At 40.8% G+C, this 21557-nt stretch overlaps 1 protein-coding gene across 1 annotated transcript in view; it reads left to right on the forward strand.

The window, feature by feature from the left end:
- The window catches only part of RCL1 (RNA terminal phosphate cyclase like 1), a 33041-nt gene extending 13239 nt beyond the window's left edge, over window positions 1–19802 (forward strand). The window contains exons 6-9 of the mRNA XM_036403889.2: window positions 723–848; window positions 2353–2509; window positions 11946–12049; window positions 18173–19802. Coding sequence (XP_036259782.1) covers window positions 723–848; window positions 2353–2509; window positions 11946–12049; window positions 18173–18323 — 538 coding nt within the window. The 3' untranslated portion in view covers window positions 18324–19802. The remainder of the gene's footprint in view (window positions 1–722; window positions 849–2352; window positions 2510–11945; window positions 12050–18172) is intronic.
- The last annotated feature ends 1755 nt before the right edge of the window (window positions 19803–21557 follow it).

A 21557-nucleotide genomic window follows, 5' to 3' on the forward strand; every position in this document is an offset into this window, starting at 1 on the left:
CTGCATTATAGTTGGGCTGGAATTTAAAGCATAATGTGCTTTGTACCTTTGAAGATCTTTTGGGAGTTCCTCTGAAGCAGCACCTGAGTACACGATCAGAAAGGCTGTTCATCTCTTATGGACTGTGAGGAGGTGGGTCGATGTGGGTGGTAAGTGATAGGTTCTTTCCTGGAACTTTCAGATGCTAAATGACTAGACAGCTAGTGAATTTGATAGCCTCAAAAGACTGCAAAATAGTTGGAGATAGCAAAGATATTTTTCTTAGAGCCTTTTAATTTTTTTTTTTTTTTTTTGTTAGAACATTTGCTTTAATTTCTTATTCCCAGGATTTTTTTGTTGCTAATTCACAGAAACTTCACTCAGGATCATGTTTTAATAAACTATGAAGAACAGAGCACATGAGACTTCCTCCATCATAAGAAAGTACAAGATGACAGAACAGCTATTTAAATTTGATGAAGGGCATTTTCAAGATAGATGTTTACTTAGTCATAATCTGTTCTTCAGCACATGTTGTGTGTACTTCACTTCAAGGTATATCAATGAAAAGACTGTAGAAAGCATATGGTTCTCTAGGTACAGGCACATGGACAAAAGCTCATGAATAGCTGTATAAAGCACATGTTTTCTGAAATAATGCACTGGGGCCTCTTCACTTTTGTCAGTCTCTGCTTTCAATTTTTTCTTGCGATTACAATGCATTTCTTAGCTCAGAAATGTAGATACTCTGTCCGAGTGTCACCACAGATGGCAAACAGAATGGTGGAATCTGCAAGGGGCATCCTGAATAAATTCCTCCCAGACATCTATATCTACACAGACCATATGAAGGGGGTCAACTCTGGAAAGTGAGTATCCAGAATTTACAGGAAACAGACATGTTATTCTGATTTGTTCATTTGCTAGGGTGTCCTGATCTAATTTTACTGAGTTTTTAGATCACAACCTTCTATTCTGTTGATTTGAAATAAATATTTCTCACAAAGAAAGAATGGGTGATTCACTAGATACATAACAGGGATAGATGTGTTTTCTTAAGCAAGGAATGAAATACATCACTACTGCCACTAAAGGCAATTTGAGCTCCCTTCATTTCCAAGTCTGTTGCTTTGAAGAGATTAAGATCAAGGTGTCATGATATGTTCAGGAAACCAAGAATTAAAGTTGACTGTACACCTTCTGATGGAAATGATAATATTAAGGATGGGACTGACATGTTTTAAGGAAGTGTTAAAGCAGTATGGGTTGTCTTCTGCTGAATGGCTGAAGGACTGTCCTCTCACTAGCGAGGACTGGAAAATTAATTTATTGTACTTCCACAGATTTTGTTTAGTGACAGAACACAGAAGTGGTGGATGCGATTCAGACAATTTTGCTGGTATCTGTCATCTCTGTCTTCTTCCTTGGGGTTGAAAGATTCTGGATAACTCATTTGACAGTTTTCTGTCTGTATGCTTAAATGCAGGCATGCATGTTTTCTTTCACTGTTTCTGCTTTTTGAAATATTTTGTTAAATTTTGTTAGATTAGAAAGTTTATGAACCTAGAAATTGTTGAAGAAACTTTTAGTATTTTTTGTCTTTTCCAATCCTTCATCACATTTAGTATGCCAGGATTGTAACTTTAATGGCTCCAAACTGCTTACAGGATCAGAATTGCAAAAATATTTCTGGGAGCTGTGTAGTTTTGGGGTCTCAACTTTGTTTTTCATCTGTTTATGAAATTTAAAAAGTCAAATGATTTGGGGCAGCAACATTATTTTTACTACATGCAGTTCATGCAGAGAGGTAAACAATAGCATGGCAAGAGGAACTGAATCACTTTCAACCTGGCTGGCTGGGTTTCTGATGCTACTGTGACATTCACCTTAAATATGAATCTAGTATGATAGCAGTATCCTTGATACTAACTAATTAGTCTAAAATGCTAAATATTGCGGCTTCCAGGGGAAAGAGCTGAAGCCTTAAAGAAGGGTAGTTTTGGTTTGGAATGTTGCAGAGAAGAAACACCAGATACCTCTGAAATATTTATGAAGCACAAATTAAATACATCTGAAAGGTACCCTCCTCTATTAAAAAAAAACCCCAAACATTTCAGAGGTTTGTATGGCTCTTCATTTTCTTTTTCATTTTCATATTTAAAGTTTGGCCCGGGAAAAGCCAACATAGAGGGTTTTGTGGCAACTGTGGTCCTGGGTTTAAGTACAGTTGTTAATTTTCTTTTTCCAGTGTCAATCTATTGCATCAAACAGGACGTTTGTCACCGTATGGGAAGAGCCGTTTATGACTTGAAGTTCTTGGCTCATACTCCAATTTTGTCCTTAAATCAAATGCACTTTTTCACTTTCTTTCAGATCACCAGGTTTTGGCATGTGCCTTACTGCAGAAACCATCAATGGCACTATTCTCAGTGCTGAGCTAGCCTCAAACCCTCAGGGCCAGGGAGCAGCTGTGCTTCCTGAGGAACTGGGCCAGAATTGTGCTAAGCTGCTGCTTGAGGAGGTCTACAGAGTAAGTGGCCAATATGTTTTGTATATTTGTATATAAATGTAAGGGAAGGGGATGATAAAATAGGTAAAAGGATAGGTGGTTTGGTGACACCCTCAGACAGACTCAGATCCAAGTGGAGAAAGGATCTGATGCTGCCAGTGTCTTTTTCATCCAGGTAAAAAGTGATTTTGCATGGTTCCTTTAACAGTGTAATGACTTACTGGGGCATGCTATTTCCAATGTCTGATATGTGTTGTTATGAATCACGGGAGTGGCAAATTCTTCTTCTGTTGCTTTTTGTCTGGAACAGAATTCAGTTAGCTTCACATTGGCTGTTACTCTTCTAAATAATATGGATGGGTGATATAGTCCATGCTTCTAAACTAGTGGTTGGAATGGGAGATTATGAGTGGAAGAACATAGGAGTGGCAGAAGGGGAAAAAAACTCATCAAGGCTCCGTGTTGACCACTTTGTTATGATGATGACAACAAAGTTAAATGTGCTGAGAATTGCTGGTTGTATGAAGAATTGTCTTAATGGGTTGTTGGAAGAGGCTAGGATGGTGTTTACTTAGGAATCCTAAGTGCATCACAGTTCTATTCAGAATAGATTTTTTTCTTTATTAAAATGATTTTCATTTGTGGCAAGAATTTCAGTGGATAAGCAGCTTTCAGTGTTACAAATGATTTGGCAAACATGAGTTTCTGATTTAATAAAGAACCTTCCAGCTGCTTTGTTTTTTATCTCCACAGATGTTTAAATAACTATGTTTTAGCATTGATAAAACATATTTGGCCTTTAGGAGGCAGTCATCTACAAATTTTGCTCATTATTTAAAAAAACAAGTAGTTACTCTGAACTGTAATAAGCTATATGACTTCCCAAAGTGTTAAAACTGCCATTATTGAGATTCTATTTTAGGGAATGCAGTTAAATATAAAAAAGCCCCTCAACTTCATAAATCACATCCATACCTGTGTTAGATTGTTCGTCTGTGCCCATTTTATTTTTCTTTTTCCCTGTTGCAAATCTTTTATCTGTTTGAATTACCAGTTGGTCACTTTTTCCAGTCTTCCATTAATATTTTGTCTATAGTTATTCAGCATATAAATCATGTTGCTAAGGGACTTTTCTTGCCCAGGCTTCTTGTCTCATGGAAATGCCACTGCCAAAATGTTCTTTTTGGGTTGCTGGGTACCATCTAGATCCCTTGTACTTGAAACTCTGGCCTGTGTGGAGAATGTAGTCACAGCTAGTGGTGGAAACATCTGTCTGTTTCTGCAATTATGTATGTCATGTAGTTATTTTTATTTCAGGTGTGAACTGCAAAAATCTTTTGGTACATTTGTTTGTGTAATGTCTTGGAAAAGATCTTCTGGTAGTCATATGTCCAGACACATCAAAAATCCAGTTTACACATACTTTTTATCAGCAACAATAGGTTTGTTTTTTTTTTTTCCTTTGGAAACCATTTAGCACTTGATAGATTAAAAATAGTGAGGCAGTTTGTCCAGATAATATGTTTTGCACAGACTCAGATGTCAGAGAATTTACAAAATGAAGAGCACTGGAAAGGCCTAAAGCAAGTAACTTTCTGCTTTAGTGTATGGCAACCATTTGAATATGATGAGTCAAGTTCTGCAAAGGATAGTGAGTATCTTAAGACAACAGGAAAAATGTTTGAGGAGGCAGCAGGGTCGGATAAGTCTTTGAATCATAAAGTAATAGGCTGTCAGGTTTCAGTGTCTTTGAAGATCAGAATCTGAGTGAGTGAGGTTGTTAGCTGTGGCTTGCTATGGTACTGCTGGTGCTGCTGGAAGACTCCCTTATGTGTGGATGACTTCTGTCCTAGAGAGACTGAAAAATGCTGAGCAGTGTACAGACTATTTGTCCTTCACTATAGCAGCTTACTATGAAAAGTTCTAGTTTGCTAGCATTTTTGGCTGTTGTGCTACTTTTTCACTGCAGTGCTTAGTCATTATTTAGTGAATTCCCCTCTCCCTCCATCATGGGCAATATGATGGGTTTTGTTATGTAGTTTTTATAATACATACTTGAATTTATCTATGATACAAGTGGTCCTACAGTACTAGCCTGAATTTTGAAAGATGAGATTTCTTCTTCATTTTCTTTCTTTTGTATTTTTTGGGGGTTAGTTTGTTTTTTGTTTTGGGATGGACTTTTTTAGGGTGTTTGCTTTTTGGACATTTATTTTTTGTTTGGGGTGATTTTTTGTTTGGTCTTTTAGGTTTTTTTGTTAGGTCAGTTTGATTTAGTGTTGAACACAGAGGGGATATAAGAACATGTTGCAAAGTGCACAGTGCCTTTTTAGGTTTAATGTACTAGTTGTTTATGTTTCTTTGCCTAGGTAATATGTTACATGAAACTAAAAATCTAAAAAAAGCAAGAATAGATTACTCTGAACAGGCAATCTTTAAGTCCCACATCTTTTTACGCCACCTACTTGTTGAATACAGGGCTCAAGGGAGAATTTATTTTCCTGGTTTTAGGTCTTCTCTTTATGGGATTATTTCACCATCTGTGTTTTTACCAGTAGGTACTATGCTGTGGGAGCCAGGGAGGGTTGACCAGACCAGGGCACCCTGAGAGCACTGGAGACAATTCTCTGTTTAAAGGTTTTAGGTGTTGGGATCACCCACAAATTTGCTGGAGTTGCAGTTACTGTTGAAAGAGGTTCAGGGACATTTTGTAAAGTGCTTGCCATTGTGTAAAGTTTAAACCTAGAAAATCTAAGGATTTGAGTTTTGCTAAAAGTCCTTTTACTAAGCCTTCAAAAAGATATTGTGTTGCATGATTCTTGGAATCAGCAGAGATTTTTTAATGCACATTTGTTGATGGAAAGATGTCAGAGCTAATAGACTAGTAATAAGTGGCACAGTGCCTTAATTACAGTGGCTCTGCAAGAGGGGGCAATGGAGGGACTGACTAGCATTGTCATTACAAATCCATATGCAGTTCTTTCTGAAGCTTAATTGTAGAAGGGCGGTAAGGGTTTTAACTCTTGCCTTTGAAAGACATTGTTTATGGGAGCTTTATTTAGAGAGTAATTGGCAGAATGGAAAATCTGGAAGAACTGGAAAAGGATTTAATTTTTATATTCTTTGTAATCATGAAAAATAGGGGAGTATGTGTACCTATTTAAGGCTGAATTCTTTAATGAAGAAAGGCTAGGGGACCTTGAAGGGGCAGGAGGGCTAAAACTGTTTGTTTTATTGAGCTAGAGCTAAAATGCGTGAAGGATTTCATTGATGGCTTAATTTTCAAGATGGTCTTACTTCAGTGTAGTCAGGCTTTGCTCCATTCTTCTGGGAAAAAACCCAAACCCCAAAAACCAAAATACAAACCCTTTGCAATAATTTGTTACTTTTTGCATAACAAATTACTGAGTCCTGCAAATATGTACCACACAGGTAATGGAGGAAATTGTGTGTATCCCAAAATATAACTAACACTTAGTCAAAGCCGGGCTCAAGCTCAAAAGAAAAAAATCTTTTCGAAATGCTTTTGTCCAATACAGGGAGTTGTGATATTTGTATGTACATGTCAGCTTTAGTATGTGTACAACATTTAAAAATGGATGGGATTTTAAGGGATCTGTGTCTAATTGTCACAACTAGCTTGATCTGGCTCTGTAGTCAGTGTAAATAATAATGGAGAAACTGCCATAGACTGAATTAATACAGTGTAGAAGCTGCATTCTACATTGGTAATGAGCACCAGCTATTTTGGAACAAATGTACCTTGGCTCTGACTTTGCCCATCCCATTTCTTTTGCGAGGGTTGTTTCTAATTTTTGACTCTTGAATAAGTGGCAGGTGGATTGATAGAAAAAAACTTGGCCTCCTTGGGAATGTAAAGTCCTTCACTTGGCAGAAGTTACTGTTCAGTCATTAGATTACAAGCAATCACTTAATATCACTGTCTGGGAACTGCCTTTGCAGGAATGGTTGCAAATGAGTGGTTTAGATTACTTAAATCATGGGCAAAAGTATTGTCAAAAGCAAGTTTTTGTATAAATTTGTTGACGTGCTGCAAAGTTTGATGGCAAGGTTCACTATTGATTATTACACAGTTGAAGCACGCAAAGAAAAATTGGGTTAGAGTGAATCTACAATGATTTATACAGAGAATGGGAATGCAAAAAGGGTGAGGATGGAAAAGGATAAGGCTGCAGAAGGGTTAAGGGAGGTCCTCCCTTTGGGTCACAAAAGTGTATCCCTTGCAAAATGTAGCCTCAGACTTGATCAACAATTTGTCTGAAGAACGTAGCAGCATTTAATCATTGACTCCTGGAATGCTGACACAATCAAATACTTCTGTAAGGTGCATGAGCACCAGTATGCACAGTATGGGGAACAAACAAGATGAGCTAAAGACCTGCATGCAGTCGCAGGGCTTTGATCTTACTGCGGTGACAGACACATGGTGGCATAGTTCATGTGTTGGCATGAAGGGCTACACCGTGTTCAGGAGAGACAGCCCTGACAGTGTCGAGCTCTGTCTTGATGAGGATGATGGGCTTATGGATGAGGATTAAACAGCAGACTAGTAAGGATGTTTGCTGTTGTGGGTATTTGCTGCCCAATCAGCAGGAGAAAGTGAATGAGGCCATCTACAGGCATCTGAAGCAGCCTCAAAGTCACAGGCCCTGGTTCTTTTGGGGGACTTTACTCCCCTGACATCTGCTGCAGAACCAGCACAATGAAACACAAACAGCCCAGGAGGTTCCTGGAAAGCACAGATGACAATTTCCTGAACAGACATAGTGGAGGATCCCCCAGGCAATGGTGTGCTGCTCAACTGATACTAACAAACAGATAAGGCTTTGCTGGAGGTGTGACCATGAGAGTGTGGAACTCAGTTCCAGATGAGGAGAAAGCAGGGCAGCAAGTAGCCACAACCATGGACTTCAGGAGAGCTAACTTTAGCTTCTGCAGGGAGATCTTCATGGAGAATGCCATGAGAACAAACCCCACAGAGTCCAAGAGACCATGAGGGGTCCAAGAGAGTTGGTCGATATTCAAGGTTCTTCAGGCTCAAGAACAATGCTTCCAAATATGGAAGAAATTGGGCAAAGGGGAAGAGATCTGATGGATAAATAAAGAACTACTCTCATTATCAAGGGTAAGCAGGAACTGGAAGCAGGGTCAGGTTACTTGGAATTCATATAGAGATATTGTCAGAGTATGTAGAAAAGAGACAAGGGAAGCCAAGGTCCACCTGGAATTAAGTTTGGCAAAGAATGTCAAGGACAGCAAGAAAGGATTTTTCAAATACATCTCTAACAAAGGGAAAAAGGATAATATGGGCCTGATACTAAATGGAAGTGGGACCCTGTTAACAGAGGACCCAGAGGAGGCAGTTAGTGAATGCTGCCTTTGCATTGGTCATCACTGACAAGACCAGCCCTCAGGGATCTCTGACCCAGGAGACCAGGGACAAGGAAGGCTTGAATGGAGACTTTCCCTTGCCAAAGGAGGACCAAGCTGGAGTCAGGCAAACCTGGCATTTACAAGTCCATGGGCCCTGATGGGATGGACCCACAAGTGCTGAGAGAGCTGATAGACACCAAGGTGGGCAATTTACAACCATCTTTGAAATGCTGTGGTGATCAGGAGAAGTGCCTGAGGACTGGAAGGAAGCAAACATCACACTGGGCATAAAAAGGAAAAGAAGGACCCAGGAAGCTACCAGACAGTCAGCCTCATATGAAGTCTTGGAAAGATGATTCTGGGGGCCATTTCTATCCACATGGAGGACAAGAAAGTGAACAGGAGTTGTCAGTAGGGATTCATTAAAGGTAAATCATACTTGACTGACCTGCTTCTCTTCTGTAATGAAACAACTAGATGAATTGATTAGGGAAAAGCAGTGGATATATTGTCTACCTTGACTTCAGCAAGGCTTTTGACACTGTCTCTTACAACATCCTCATAGGCAAATTTTGGAAATGTGGATTAGATGAGTGGACAGTGAGGTGAATTAAGAACCAGCTGAATGGGAGATCCCAGGAGGTTGTAATCAGTATTGCAGAGTCGGGCTGGAGGCCTGTCACTGGTGGTGTCCCCAAAGTTCAATACTGGTCCAGTATTGTTTAACTTCTCCACCAATAACTTGAACAAACGCACAAATGTTTTCTCAGTGAGTTCACTGATGACACAGAGCTGGGAGCAGTGGTTGATACCCCAGAGGGCCATGCTGCCCTTCAGAAGGGCCTTGAGAGGGTGGAGAGGTGGGCAGAGAAGAGCTGTGAAATTCAGCAAAGGCAAATGCAGGGTTCTGCATGTAGGGAAGAATAACCTGGGCACTAGCAGAGGCTGGGAACTGAACCACTGGGGAATAGCTGTCTGTATTCTGGGGGACAACATGCTGTCCAGGAGCCAGAGTGTGTCCTGGTGGCCAGGAAGGCCAATGATGCCCTGGGGTGCATTAGGAAGAGCATTGACAGCAGGTTGAGGGTGTTGATCCTGCCCCTCTACTCAGCCCTGGTGAGGCTACATATGGAATGCTGTGTCCAGGACAAGAGAGGCATGGTGCTCCTGGAGCAAGTCTAGAGGAGATGACAAAGATGATTAAAGGACTGGAGCATCTCTCTCAAAGGAAAGGCCAAGCGAGCTGCTCCTGTTTGGTGTTGAGAAGAGGTGACTGAGTGGGGACCTTATGAAGGGAGTGTGCCAGGAAGATGGATCCAAGCTCTTCTTGGTGGTGCCAGGCATTAGGGCAAGAGGCACTAGACAGAAACTGATGCACAGGAAGTTCCACCTAGATATGAGGAAGATATTTTTAGATATCCTCTACAGTGCAGGTGATTGCACACTGGAACAGGTTGCCCGAAGAGATTGTGGAGTCTCATGCACTGGAGAAACTCAAGAACAGTCTGGATATAATCCTGTGCCATGTACTCTGGGGCGATCCTGCTTGAGCAGGGAGGCTGGACTAGCTGACCTGCTGTGATCCCTTCCAATCTTAACCGTTTTGTGATTCTGTGACTAATATTTACAAAAGTATTCAGTGAGATTTTCTATAAGCTCAGTAGCAACTTATTTGAAAAATTAAGAGATGGCAACATTCATACTACACTTGATGTAGTGTATTTAAATCAATTCATACATGCACACAGATAGACATAAAGATGTATATAAAAAGGTTGAAAATTCCCCTCAAGTTTAGTAAAATATGTCAGATGGCTTTGTGCCTGTAAACAATTTGAAGGGTTAAGCTTTGAGGGTTGAGTGTGTCAGCGCAGGCCCTGTCAACAGCTTTTGGTGATTGTTCTCTAAGTACTGAAGATTTGAGGGTTGTTGAGCCTCAAGAGCTGTACCACTTCGAGGGAGGTGCTGATGCAGCCTTGGAGAACTCAAAGACCCTTGCTTAGTACTGCTGCTAGTAGGGTTGTGAGGTGCTTGGCTTTAGCCTTCTGTCATTCTCCATTCTGGCCATAATCTGGGTCAGTTGTTACTGGAATTTTTGTCAAAAGGTGCAGTGACAATAATATTGTTCCACCTGTGCTGTGATTTAGAAAAAAATAATGTTCCAAGACTGTCCATTAGAAAATAGCAGTTTGTTAGGCAGAAGTTCCTGGGAGCAGACTGTTTCTGGTAAGCTAAAAAGGAGCTTAACTGCCCAGGAGCCATTAATCAAGGTCAGTGTCTAATGAGAATTCCTCAGGAGATGGTAGAGTGGCTCAAGGGGACAGCGCCACAAATGCGCATAGCAGATTGCTGCTGCACAGCAGTACTGGGGACGACTGACTCACTGCAGCAATGTAGGGAGCTTATGTAAGCAGTTAGGACATGATGGATGCATTGTGTTTTATTTCTTAGGACATGGTTGTCTCCATGCTGATTGAAGCTTTTGTATAAATTGTGTTATAAAAGTAGATACTTTATAATGTTTTCAACTCTAGAGAAGTAAAACAAGCTCAGAAAATGTGAAGTTTTCATCCAAGTAAGAAGGAGCATTTTGAATTACTAATCAAACTACAACTACAGAAAGTCCAGTGTCAGGAATATCCTTACTAAACTCTTATCTGCTTTGGTATATGTTTCATTGGCAAATACAGCTGGTGAGATCTGTGGCTTTAGATTGCACCAGCAAATTCTGCAAGTGCTCTGTTCACTCAAGATAAAGCAAAATTTTTATCAGTCCTATAGGCAGCATTACATTATGTGAACTTCATTTTGGTGCATCAAGTTCACACAGTTAAGAGGGCAAGCACTGCTGTAAGAGCATGTTTTAGGAGTCAGATCATGGTAGTGAATGGAATAGAGCTACTTATTTTGCTGTGCTGTAGTTCCTTGCATTTAATGCACAGACTTTTTTTCAGAAGAATGGAGCTGCAGCTTGTCACACAGAAGAAAGGCCATCTTGAAAATTAAGTCTTCAGTATCCCCTCTCAGAAAGGCTCTGCCTTTCTGCCTCTCACTGAGTAAATGTGCTGAGGTTGTCACATTGGCTGATTCTCTTAATCTGTGTAGTCCAAAATATATTTTCTCCCTTGCCTTCTTGGATAGTGTTATGTCTTGAAATTATGATAGGTTACCTTCCTTGTCAACAAAGGTAGTTGTCAGTTTACCTTATTAGAGAATTTGGTTTTAAAAAAGTAAGGTTTTGATTTCAAGAGAGCCTATTCTGAAGACTTAGCATTAGGCCTGATGCAGCAGAAAACTATTCATAGATTTCATGTGGCTGATCTCTACAGCAGCTTTGACTGAAGGTATCCCTTTAAATTTATATTCCAGCTTTGTAAACAATTCTTATTTCTAATTCTTTCTAATTCTAGTCTTCCAGTTCTAATTAATGTATGCATCATAGTAAATATTTTCCACATACAGAACAATTTACCTTGCATATGACTTACTACAGTCAAATATGTACATGAGTGTGTGTGCTTCTGCTTAATTTTATGTATGGCTCTTTCACTAGCAATAAAAAATCTTCTATTTTAATGATGGAGGGGAAATGTTTTACAGGTGTAAACTCATAAAAGTTGGCAGCAAGGGTTTTTGTGAATAAGTGCTAAATAACTTTTAACTTGCTGTTTTCCACATGCTAACACTGAACTATTTGTCCAAATGTAACTATTATAATATAGTGCTGGAATTCATGGATCTTCAGATGCATGTCAACTAGAACTAATACCTCTTTTCAATTTACTGGAAAGAAATTCTTCAGTGTTTACATTCTGAGGTGTTAAAACAGATTAGGAGGGATATTTAATGTGATCTTCTTATGGGTTTTAGTTCTGTTCTTTTCCTAGCCATGTGAAATTGATTTTTCATTGTTAAAAAAAATCTAGATTTTTATCTTCTTGGCCCTTAAAAATTGGGAGTGGTATTTCACCCTTTTAAGTGTATCTTTTGCCTTTGTTACTCTCCTCCCATCCCAATTGCTGGTTTGTACAGAGATTAATTATTAAAACATTTTGGTTTGCAGGGAGGCTGTGTAGATTCAACAAATCAAAGCCTTGCTCTGCTCCTTATGACCCTTGGACAGCGGGATGTTTCCAAAGTCCTGTTGGGACCTTTGTCTCCATACACGTAAGTTGTTTTGTTCAGTTCACTTACACAGTCTTGTTTTAATTCACTAGTTTTATTGCACAGCTATTTTTATATATGGGAGATTTTGCCTATGGTAACAAATAGAACAACTTGTACCTGACTTCAAATGAGACAAGTGGTGAAGTTGCCTTGGGTTTGTTTCCATATGTTAGATGAGTCCCTTACTGTTCTATATTATTCCTGTTTCTGAGAATTGCAGAGACAGGGTTTATTGATGGTTCTTGACGTGGAATGTATGTGTACATCAGTTGGCTTTTTATTGCCTAGTGTACACTACTATATTTTCCCTGGTGATCTCTCTGTAGCTGTGTCATTAAATGTTGTATTTCAAATGGCTGGCCAGTGATTCTTCCTATGAAACAGCTTAAGACTTCAGTTCACGGAGCTATGTGCTATTTTAAGGTTTTATTGGGCAGCAGAATCCTATCTGGTCCTTCAGTCTCAGTTTTTACTAAAGCTTTGTCTGTAGCTGGTAGTTGTTCAGGGGATAGAAAAGAAATTAATTTCTTACATTGCTAGTTGTAAACACAGGTTACAGAATCATAGAATCATCAAGGTTGGAAAAGACGTCTAAGATCAGGTCCAACTTTTGATTGAACACTATTTCTCAACTAGACTATAGTGCTAGATCTGGTTGTTTAACACTTCCACAGATTGCGACTCCACCACCACCCCCATGGGTGCCCATTTCAATTCTTAACAGCCCTTGCAGTGAAAAAACTCTTCCTGATGTCTAACCTGAACCTACACTGGTGCAGCTTGAGGCCATTTCCTCTAATCCTGTCACTTGTTGCCTGGGAGAAGAAACCAAACCCTCACCTCTGTACAATCTCCTTTCAGGCAATTGTAGAGAGCAATAAGGTCTCCCTGAGCCTCCTTTTTTCTTCAGGCTAAACATTTCAAGCTCCCTCAGGTGTTCCTCACAGGACTTGTATTCCTTCACCAGCTCTGTTGTCCTTCTCTAGACATGCTCCAGCACCTCAATGTCCTTCTTGGAGTGAGAGGCTCAAACTTGAGCACAGGATTTGAGGTGTGGCCTCACCAGTGCTGAGTACAGGGGGACAATCCCTGCCCTGCTCCTGCTGGCCACACTGTTGCTGGCATAGGCCAGGATGCCATTGGCCTTCTTGGCCACCTGGGCACTGCTGGCTCATGATCAGCTGCTGTCACCAGCACCCCCAGGGCCTTTTCCTGTGGCAGCTTTGCAGCCACTCTGCCCCAGCCTGTGGCACTGCCTGGGCTTGCTGTGACCCAAGGGCAGGACCCAGCACTGGGCCTTGTTGAACCTCACACCACTGGCCTGGGCCCATGGTCCAGCCTGTCCAGATCCCTCTGCAGAGCCTTCCTGCCCTCCAGCAGATCAGCACTCCCACCCAGCTTGGTGTCATTTGCAAACTGACTGAGGGTCACTCAATCCCCTCATCCACATCACTGATGAAGATATTAAACAGAACTGGCCCCAGAGAGCCCTGGAGAACACCACTGGTCACTGGCCACCAGCTGGATGTAACTCCATGCACCGATACTCTCTGGGCCCAGCCATACACATGGTTTTTTACCTAGTGAAGAGGGTACTCATCCAAGCCATGGGCTATTCCTATAGTTCCCCGGGTCCTCCCTTCTGACCCTGCTGGTATGAGCATCACTGGCCAACTTCCAGTCCTCTGGGACCTGTTCAGTTAGCCAGGACTGATGCTACAAGATGGAGATTTTCTTGGTGAATGCTTCTGCCAGCACCCTCAGTACCCTTGAATGAATTCCATCCAATCCCATAGAATTCTAAATGTCTCAGTACTTAATCGTGTATTGCAGAAGATCTATTCTGCTCCCTGTACCCCATCTAGGGGGCTGGTTGCCCTGAGGATGAGTCTTACTGTTAAAGAATGAGGCAAAGAAGACCTTGAGGACCTCAGCCTTTTCCTCATCCTTGATTACAATGTTTGCTTCCACACCCACTAAAGCATGGAGATTTTCCATGGCCTTCCTTTAGTTTTTAATGTATTTATAAAAACACCTTTTATTATCTTTCACAGCAGTGGCCTAATTGAGTTCTAGGAGAAACTGGTTAGGGAAACAAATTATCAAAAAAAAATTCATCAAAACAAATTTATCAAAACAATTTATCAAAAATTTAATTTTTCAGACTTGCAAGGGATTTAATAGATCACAGTTATTTCTAGAGACTGAGCAGTTATTCTTTAGTCAGATGAAGGGAGGTTTGTTTATCTGGCAATGGCATCAAATAATAAGAGCATGAACTGTCCTTTTTCGGTTATCATGGTACCGGTGCTGTATACGTGAAAGGTACAGTACTGTGATAACTGAAGAATGGTGGTGCCATCACATGAGAGCTAAAAATTACCTAACTGCTCTTCTCAACCCCTGATACCTTGGAAACAACATTCATCAGATTTTGAGGGGAAGACAGGGAAGTATCCCATTGCACAAAGGGGAAGTAATCCCCTATAAAGTAAGTATTCATGTGGAAGGTATCAGAAGAGTAGATATTAGCGTCTGAAGTGCACAGTTAAGCATATGAGACAATCCAATCACTTGTCATTGTGAGTATTTTTAAATTTTTTACCCTTTTTTTTCTTCTGTGAAAATCAAGCAAATACACTAGTTTATTTTGTAAGCAGGATGAATTCAAGTTGGTGGGTTGTCACTTCTTCCAAGCTAGGTGTATACAGCAGGGATAAAGGTCATACTGAAGCAGCATACTGTAAAATCTATGATTCTGTGAGAATCTGTGACTCATCAATCCTATGGGATCTGTTCAGATAGAATGCAGCTTTTTACGCATTCAACAACTAGGGCTTTTTATGCCCTCAACTAGGGCTGTTTATAAAGGACTGGTAAATTTGGTTCCCAAGCAACTCATAGGATATACAAGCTTATGAAGTAAATTGCAGTATTGTCATGTTCCGTGTCGTTGTTCCTTCTTTTCTTTCAGAGCTGTGACATCTCTGTATTTAACACTTTCACCCTACAGAATCTGAAGTTATTTAAAAGCTATATTATTGGCTTCCCTGTCCAGCATAATATAGCATGAATGTGACAGTTCAGCTGGCTGCTGAGAGCATCACATGGGGACAAAATGCTTTGGAACATGTCCATTAGAATGAGGAAACTTCTTATTTTCACAGGAGACATCCTTTGCTTCAGCTGACTATGGGGAGTGGAAATGAAACACCATGAGCAGGGCTGTCCTGAGTGGCAGTGGAGCTAACAGTCTGCAGGGCCAGCAGCTGCTGTTACCCCTTTCTTAGTGTCTGTATTTCACAGAAGCAAGTGCCTTTCTGTCAAGCTGAGCTTAAAATCAAATGCAGAGTGCTGGCCATCCCACTAACTCACAGAGGTCAGTCTGGCAGGACAGACCTGTCTGCATGCAGGTGGATCAGCATGCGCCAGGGGTACATGAAAGACAGCAACAGGAAAGCCTGTTGTGCCCCAAAGCCCGAGTGCCCCAATCCATGGCTTTGCAAGGGTTTAGGGGCTTCAAGAGGTGCGGTTAGGGTGCCTCTGCTCAGCCAAGCTGACACTTTCAGTTTCTCCCCTGACTGGGGATGCCCACTCCCGGCTCCTCAGTTTGTCTCCTGCAGGGAAGGTGTGTGGCAGGACTTAGGAGAGCCGTGCTGGGGCTGCTGCTAGCAGGCAAAGCCCTGTGCAGGCCCCAGTGCAGCTGAACCAAGAATGCACTGCTGGTACACAGGTCTTCTCTCACACTGCTCTCTCTGTTAGTTGGTTGCTTTGCTCAATATGTGAAGTTCTTGTGTACTTGTTGGTAATTCTTAGCAGGCTTTGGGGAAAAGACAGCACTTAGATAAACAGGCCTTTTACTCTTGTTGGTTTTGGCTACAAGGCCTCCAGTGTGGCTCATGTAGCTGTCCCTGCACCTAAGAAGAAGCTCTGTTCAGCTGCTGCCTTGTTCTTGCCTGAACACAGAGTGTAAATTTTCAGCCAAATAAACCTTCTTTGTACCTTTCACCCCCTCCCTCAGTCCTGCAGCCTGTGCCTGTGTGGTTGGAGTGCCCTCTGCTATTATTTGAGGTGCCCACTTGCAACCCAGACCAACCTCGGAGCTAATACAAGCCTGCTTTCTGTCACAAACCTCTACTTTCCTGCCTCTTTCTCTTCTATTTTCAGGGTTTGTACCACTTGTGCTTCCACTGTTACAAGACAAAGCTGGCCTTTTGGTGCTTCTGCATTTTCCCCTGGTGTCCCCAGGAAGCCTTCCCCTTGCTTGCACCCCAGAGAGCCTTTCCCATGTATGTAGGGGCTGATATTTTTCTCACTCAGCCTTTATTCAAAAGGAAAAAGATGCAGAGATGCAGGGTAGCCCAGAGAGGTATGGGCTGAACTGATCCCACCAACATGTTGCAGAGTTTCCTGATCACCTTTTAGGATTTTTTCCTGAGTCTCTGGCTCCACATGGCCTCTGTCATTTTTACAGTTTATTCTGCAGTGTCTCCTTGCAGTTCACTTCTCCTGTTTTGGGCTTGGCTGCTTTCTTGTCACACTGCCAGAGCCTGTGAAAGGACCCAGCTAAGGAGAAGGCTGATACAGAGCTTGTGGTCTGTCAGCTTTACTGGAGCATTTGTGCCAGCATATGCCCATTTGCCTACTATAGCTGCAGTGAGAAACCTTGCAGCTGGGGAGGCATGGAAGAAAAAGTGCTTTTCAGTTCTATCTTTCAACTGTTAGTTTATTTGAGAGATGAGAAAGCTGGTGTCTGTGCTGAAGCAAGTTATCAGTCCAGGAAAGTGCAGGAGAAAAGGATATGCAGGAGAAAAGCAATGTTCCCACATTCACCCTGCAGAGGTACTTAGCAGATTGCCCCAGAGATACGTGAGATCATCCCAAGCACGCACCAGTGTAGGTGGCACAGCCTCTCTTTTTCTAGCTCCTGCCATTTTCCTCCTCTCCCATGCATATATCTGAGTGCAGAAACAGCAGCATGCCCAGCTGAAGTGTATAAAGCAATTTTGCTCCTGCAATTTTCCTTGTACTCCTTCACAATTTCTGTGGATAGGAGCTGCCAAGAGGCTTTCAGAGGCCTCGTGATGCCACAGTGGGGACAGGCTTAGGCTTTTGTTCTCCTTCTTCCCATTTTGTGGATACTTACTCTTGATTTGTTGTAATGATGTATGTGTGATTAGCCTGCAGTTATGCTTTCAGCATGTAGAGCAGACAAGCTAATGTGTGAACTGGATATCCACATTCCATTTTTTTGAACTAAGAAAGGTGCATACCAGTTGCTGGAGGAGACTAAATCTTTGTTCAAGACTGCAGACTTGCTTGTGGCCATGACTGGAAGAGTCCAAACTTTTGTCAGAAGCAATTACAAATTTTCTTTTGTAGTCTTTTGGTGCAATTGCATGTTCTTTCTTTTGGAGAAGCCAGCAAAAATGTTTTCTCGGATGCTTTTGGTTTTTTCTTTTTTTATAGGTTTTCGTGTTACTCACCCTCCAGTCAGTGTTTGTTTAGGATCAGTGTGATTGTTCAGTTTTTTGTTGCCTTTCTGTCTGAAATGATGAAAGGAATTTTTTTTTTCCTGAAAATGAGAAAACAGGAAGAATTCTAAGTCTGAATATAATCCTAATGAAACATTTAACTGAGAAGTGGAGAAGTCAGTAATCAGTCAGAAATCAAACACATGCTTTGGGATCTCTCTTAAAGTATGCACCCATGCCTGTTTTTGTTTTATTTCTACTTTAAACATTAGGCAGGGGAAAGGAGAATCATGGGTTGGTATGGGGTATGGGGTTCATATAGCCCTGATGAAGAGTCAGCATCAGGAGTAAATAACCTGCCTAGCTACATTCTTCTCCTTTCTTTCTTCTTTCCTCACCATTTTGTCTTGCTGTGTTACCAGCCATTCCTCTCTCTGCTTCTACAGAGAGTGCAGAGGTTTCAGGAAGGGTCACTAGCAACTTCTACAACACAATGAGAACAGTGTTTGGAGCTTGTAGCCCTGTTTCTCTGTACTAAGTAATATTTTCTTATTTCATTCACATGCTCATTGTTGGAATATGTGTTAGTACATAATGCTATTGGACTTTCTGTTTTGTTTCTTAAACAGTATTATTTTCTCTCATTCAGAATTGAGTTTCTGCGACACCTCAGAAGCTTCTTCCAGATCATGTTTAAAATTGAAACAAAGACCACTGAGGAAGAGCACATGGGCGGGGAGAAAGTTTTGATGACCTGTGTTGGCATTGGATTTTGCAACCTCAGTAAAACTATAAGATAAAAAACATGTACAGACTCTGTGAAAGACAGAAAATGCTGCAAAGATCTAATAAACCGTACCTGTCTCTGTACTTACTCTGGCACAGGTAGACCTGTGATGATTCCAGCGCAGGGTTACCCAAGCTCACTGCACAAAAACAATAAAGCTGACTTCAGACTATTTAGATCTGTGCTATTTATAAATGCAATGCCAGTATTCTGTTCTGCTTGGAGAGGCTCTCTGGAGTCTCAGCTGACTTGGGACTCTTTGCACTGTATTCCACTGAATGGGACACAAGTGCCTCATGTCACTGTGCTCTCAGGCCTTAATGAGGTGAGTGCTCTGGTTTTATGTATTTACTGCTTTCACTCATAGCTTTTTCTGAAAGGTTTAGATAGAGAGGGAAAACAAAAACAAGCTTTGCATTGCAAAACAAATGATCACAATGGAAATATTAGATTATTGAGGTAATTGCAGAGATAATATTGGCATGAAAATTAAAGCTATGGCAGCAATTCTTTGTTTATACATTGTGTGTGTGTAGAATTTGTCAAATGCTCCACTCCTGTTTACATTTACTAAATTCACAGATCACAAAATAGTCTGAGTTGGAAAGGACCCAGAAGGATCACTGAGCCCAACTCTTAAGTGAATAGCCTATACAGGGATGAAACCCACGACCTTGGCATTATTAGCACTGAGCTTTAACCAGCTGAGCTCATCTCAGGGTTGCAGCTTCAAAGAAGAATAAAATATCTGTCTATTATTTATCCTAATGTCAGAATAATGTAGAGGAGATCACAGCCTATACTGACTTATTTTAGCCTCTTTTGCAAAGATGGGCATGGGAGGAGAAACCTCTATGGCAGCTTTTGACTTATCACATATATTCTTTTTAGGTTTGTTTGGCATGCTATACACGTGGCTCACAATTTGTTGTTAAAAGCAGCAAAAATTGCTGTAGGCTTTGAGAAAGAAAAATGTATTCAGTTCCAACATCATATTTTGTGCATCTGCTCCCTTTTTAAAGTGCCAATAATGCTCTATGGGATGGATTGACAGATGCAAAACAGTTTCTACCAGGTTGTATATATTTACTCATGAAAGGCCTCAGGTAGATTCCAGGCAAACCTGTGGAAGTTAATGCTGAACTCTTGACACAAGGGAAGAAATTTATATTTGACTTCAGACTATCCTTCATGTGTCTGGAGGAATATAAAACTGTGTCAAAAGCTGCTATATAGAGAGAGCAGATACCAGTGACTGTGTTAAAATGGTTTCACAAACTTTATCTGATGCCACTGTAAAGTGGGCATTACCTCTGTAGTATGAAGAATGTATATTGGACCCAAAAAGGACTTGGACAGAGGTTCATTATTTGATTACTGTCTTGTTAACTTTTGCAGGCCGTGTGAGTAATTTTTTTATTGTACTTTGTTTGTGTTGCAATCTGTTAGACATGATTTGAAAAAATAAAGTTTGGTTTTTTTTCCTAAATAAGGTTTTATTTCCCTTTGAAGCAAAACAGACAACAACTGGGAAAAAAAAAAAAAGCCTGGAAGTCTTTCCTAAGCCCTTCATAACATAAATGGCTATCTTGAACTGATACATTAAAAAAATAACTTTAGGAGTTGCCAGAGAGGGAGGAAGGGAAAGGGTGAAGCCATTCCTGTAATTTATTAGCTTTCCAAAATTTGACTTGCAGCTAAGGAAATCCTAAATAAAACAATAGGATGTGAAGTAAAATAACTTGACTATGTTTTTTACATTTTAAGTTAGAAGAAGGAATATAGTCGTGAAAGAATTTACCTTGCTCCCTTCTGTTGCTATGTAATGAAAAAAACTAGAAATTTCATAAATTAAAATTACCCAAAATGCAAGTCACTACTGATCCAAGAGGTGAAATGTACAAACTAAAATTAAAAGCCACTTGAATAAAAATATAAAGCTTACATTAATTAAAGATCCAAGTTTGTGCCACAGGTCCAATTTCCAAAATTTGCTTAAATAAAAATTTGCAAGTATTGTCACAATTTCAAAAATTAAAAGCTTTATTCTTTTTAAGCTTAACTATACAGCTGTTTTTCCAAATGTTCAGTTGCACCAGGCATAGAGATGGCAATAAGTTGCCCAAGCAGCAGATATTATGTTACACAATTACCTGTACTTAACCTCAGTGTTAAAATTGGACTGGTAAGCCTTAGCCCTGCTGCAAATTGCATAGCTCTGCAGCAGAACACTTGCTGCAACAACTCAAATCCTGTGAATTTGCTTGTTGCCTTACAGAAAAAAGGAATGGTATATGAAACTGGTAAGTTTTTCAAGAACAGTCACTCTTTGGAGAAATATTAACAATTCTAGAGGAGGTTTTAGGTTAGAACTGTCTTAAAGTTATATGGCCTTCATGTTCTGGGAAAAGTACTTATTAGAAGGAAATCCTGCAGATAAAAGCTTCTTTATCGGCAAAACAGCAACTGACATCTGCTTTGGTGGTCTGATCACACGAGCAGTAAGATAGTTAATTTTAGAGCTGGACGGAGGAAATGCATTTTTGGTGAAAAAAATTCATAGTGTTGGTCGCCACAGACTTTATGGTGAAGATGATAGTTACTAGGAGACACATCTTTCATCTCAGTCCATCCATAGCAGAGTAATACTCAGGTAACTTAAATTTGAAGTGATTAGCTGTACATAAATAATCCTGTGCTCTGAACAATCCATCAGTAATTTAGTTAATCCCTTTGGGTGAACAGCTCTGATAATAGAATCAAAATGGTTTTGGTTGGAAGAGACCTTACAAATCATCTAGTTCCACCTGCTAGGTGGAACTAGATCCCCCCCAACCAGGTTGCTCAAGGACCCATTTAGTCTGGCCTTGAACACTTGCAGGGATTGGGCATCCACAGCTACACTGGGCATTGAGCTGCTGTTAGAGCAGCTCACTACCCTCACAGTAAGGAATTTCTTCAAAGAGCTAATCTAAACGTACCTTCTTTAGCTTAAAGCCATCACCACTTGTTCTGTCACTACATGCCCTTTTAAAAAGTTCCTTTCCAGCCTTCCTTTAGGTTCCATTAGGTACTGACTTAAAGGTGCTGTAAGGTCTCCACAGAATCTTGTCCAGGCTGTACAAACCCAACTCTCACAGCCTGTCCTTGTGAGAAGAGGTGCTCAAACCCTCAGATCTTTACTGTGGGCCTCCTCTGGACTTGCTCCAAGAGGTCCAGGTCTTATTTTGGAGTCCAAGAGCTGAAT

This window comes from Molothrus ater, chromosome Z (genome assembly GCF_012460135.2).
Source record: "Molothrus ater isolate BHLD 08-10-18 breed brown headed cowbird chromosome Z, BPBGC_Mater_1.1, whole genome shotgun sequence".
Lineage (NCBI taxonomy): Eukaryota > Metazoa > Chordata > Aves > Passeriformes > Icteridae > Molothrus > Molothrus ater.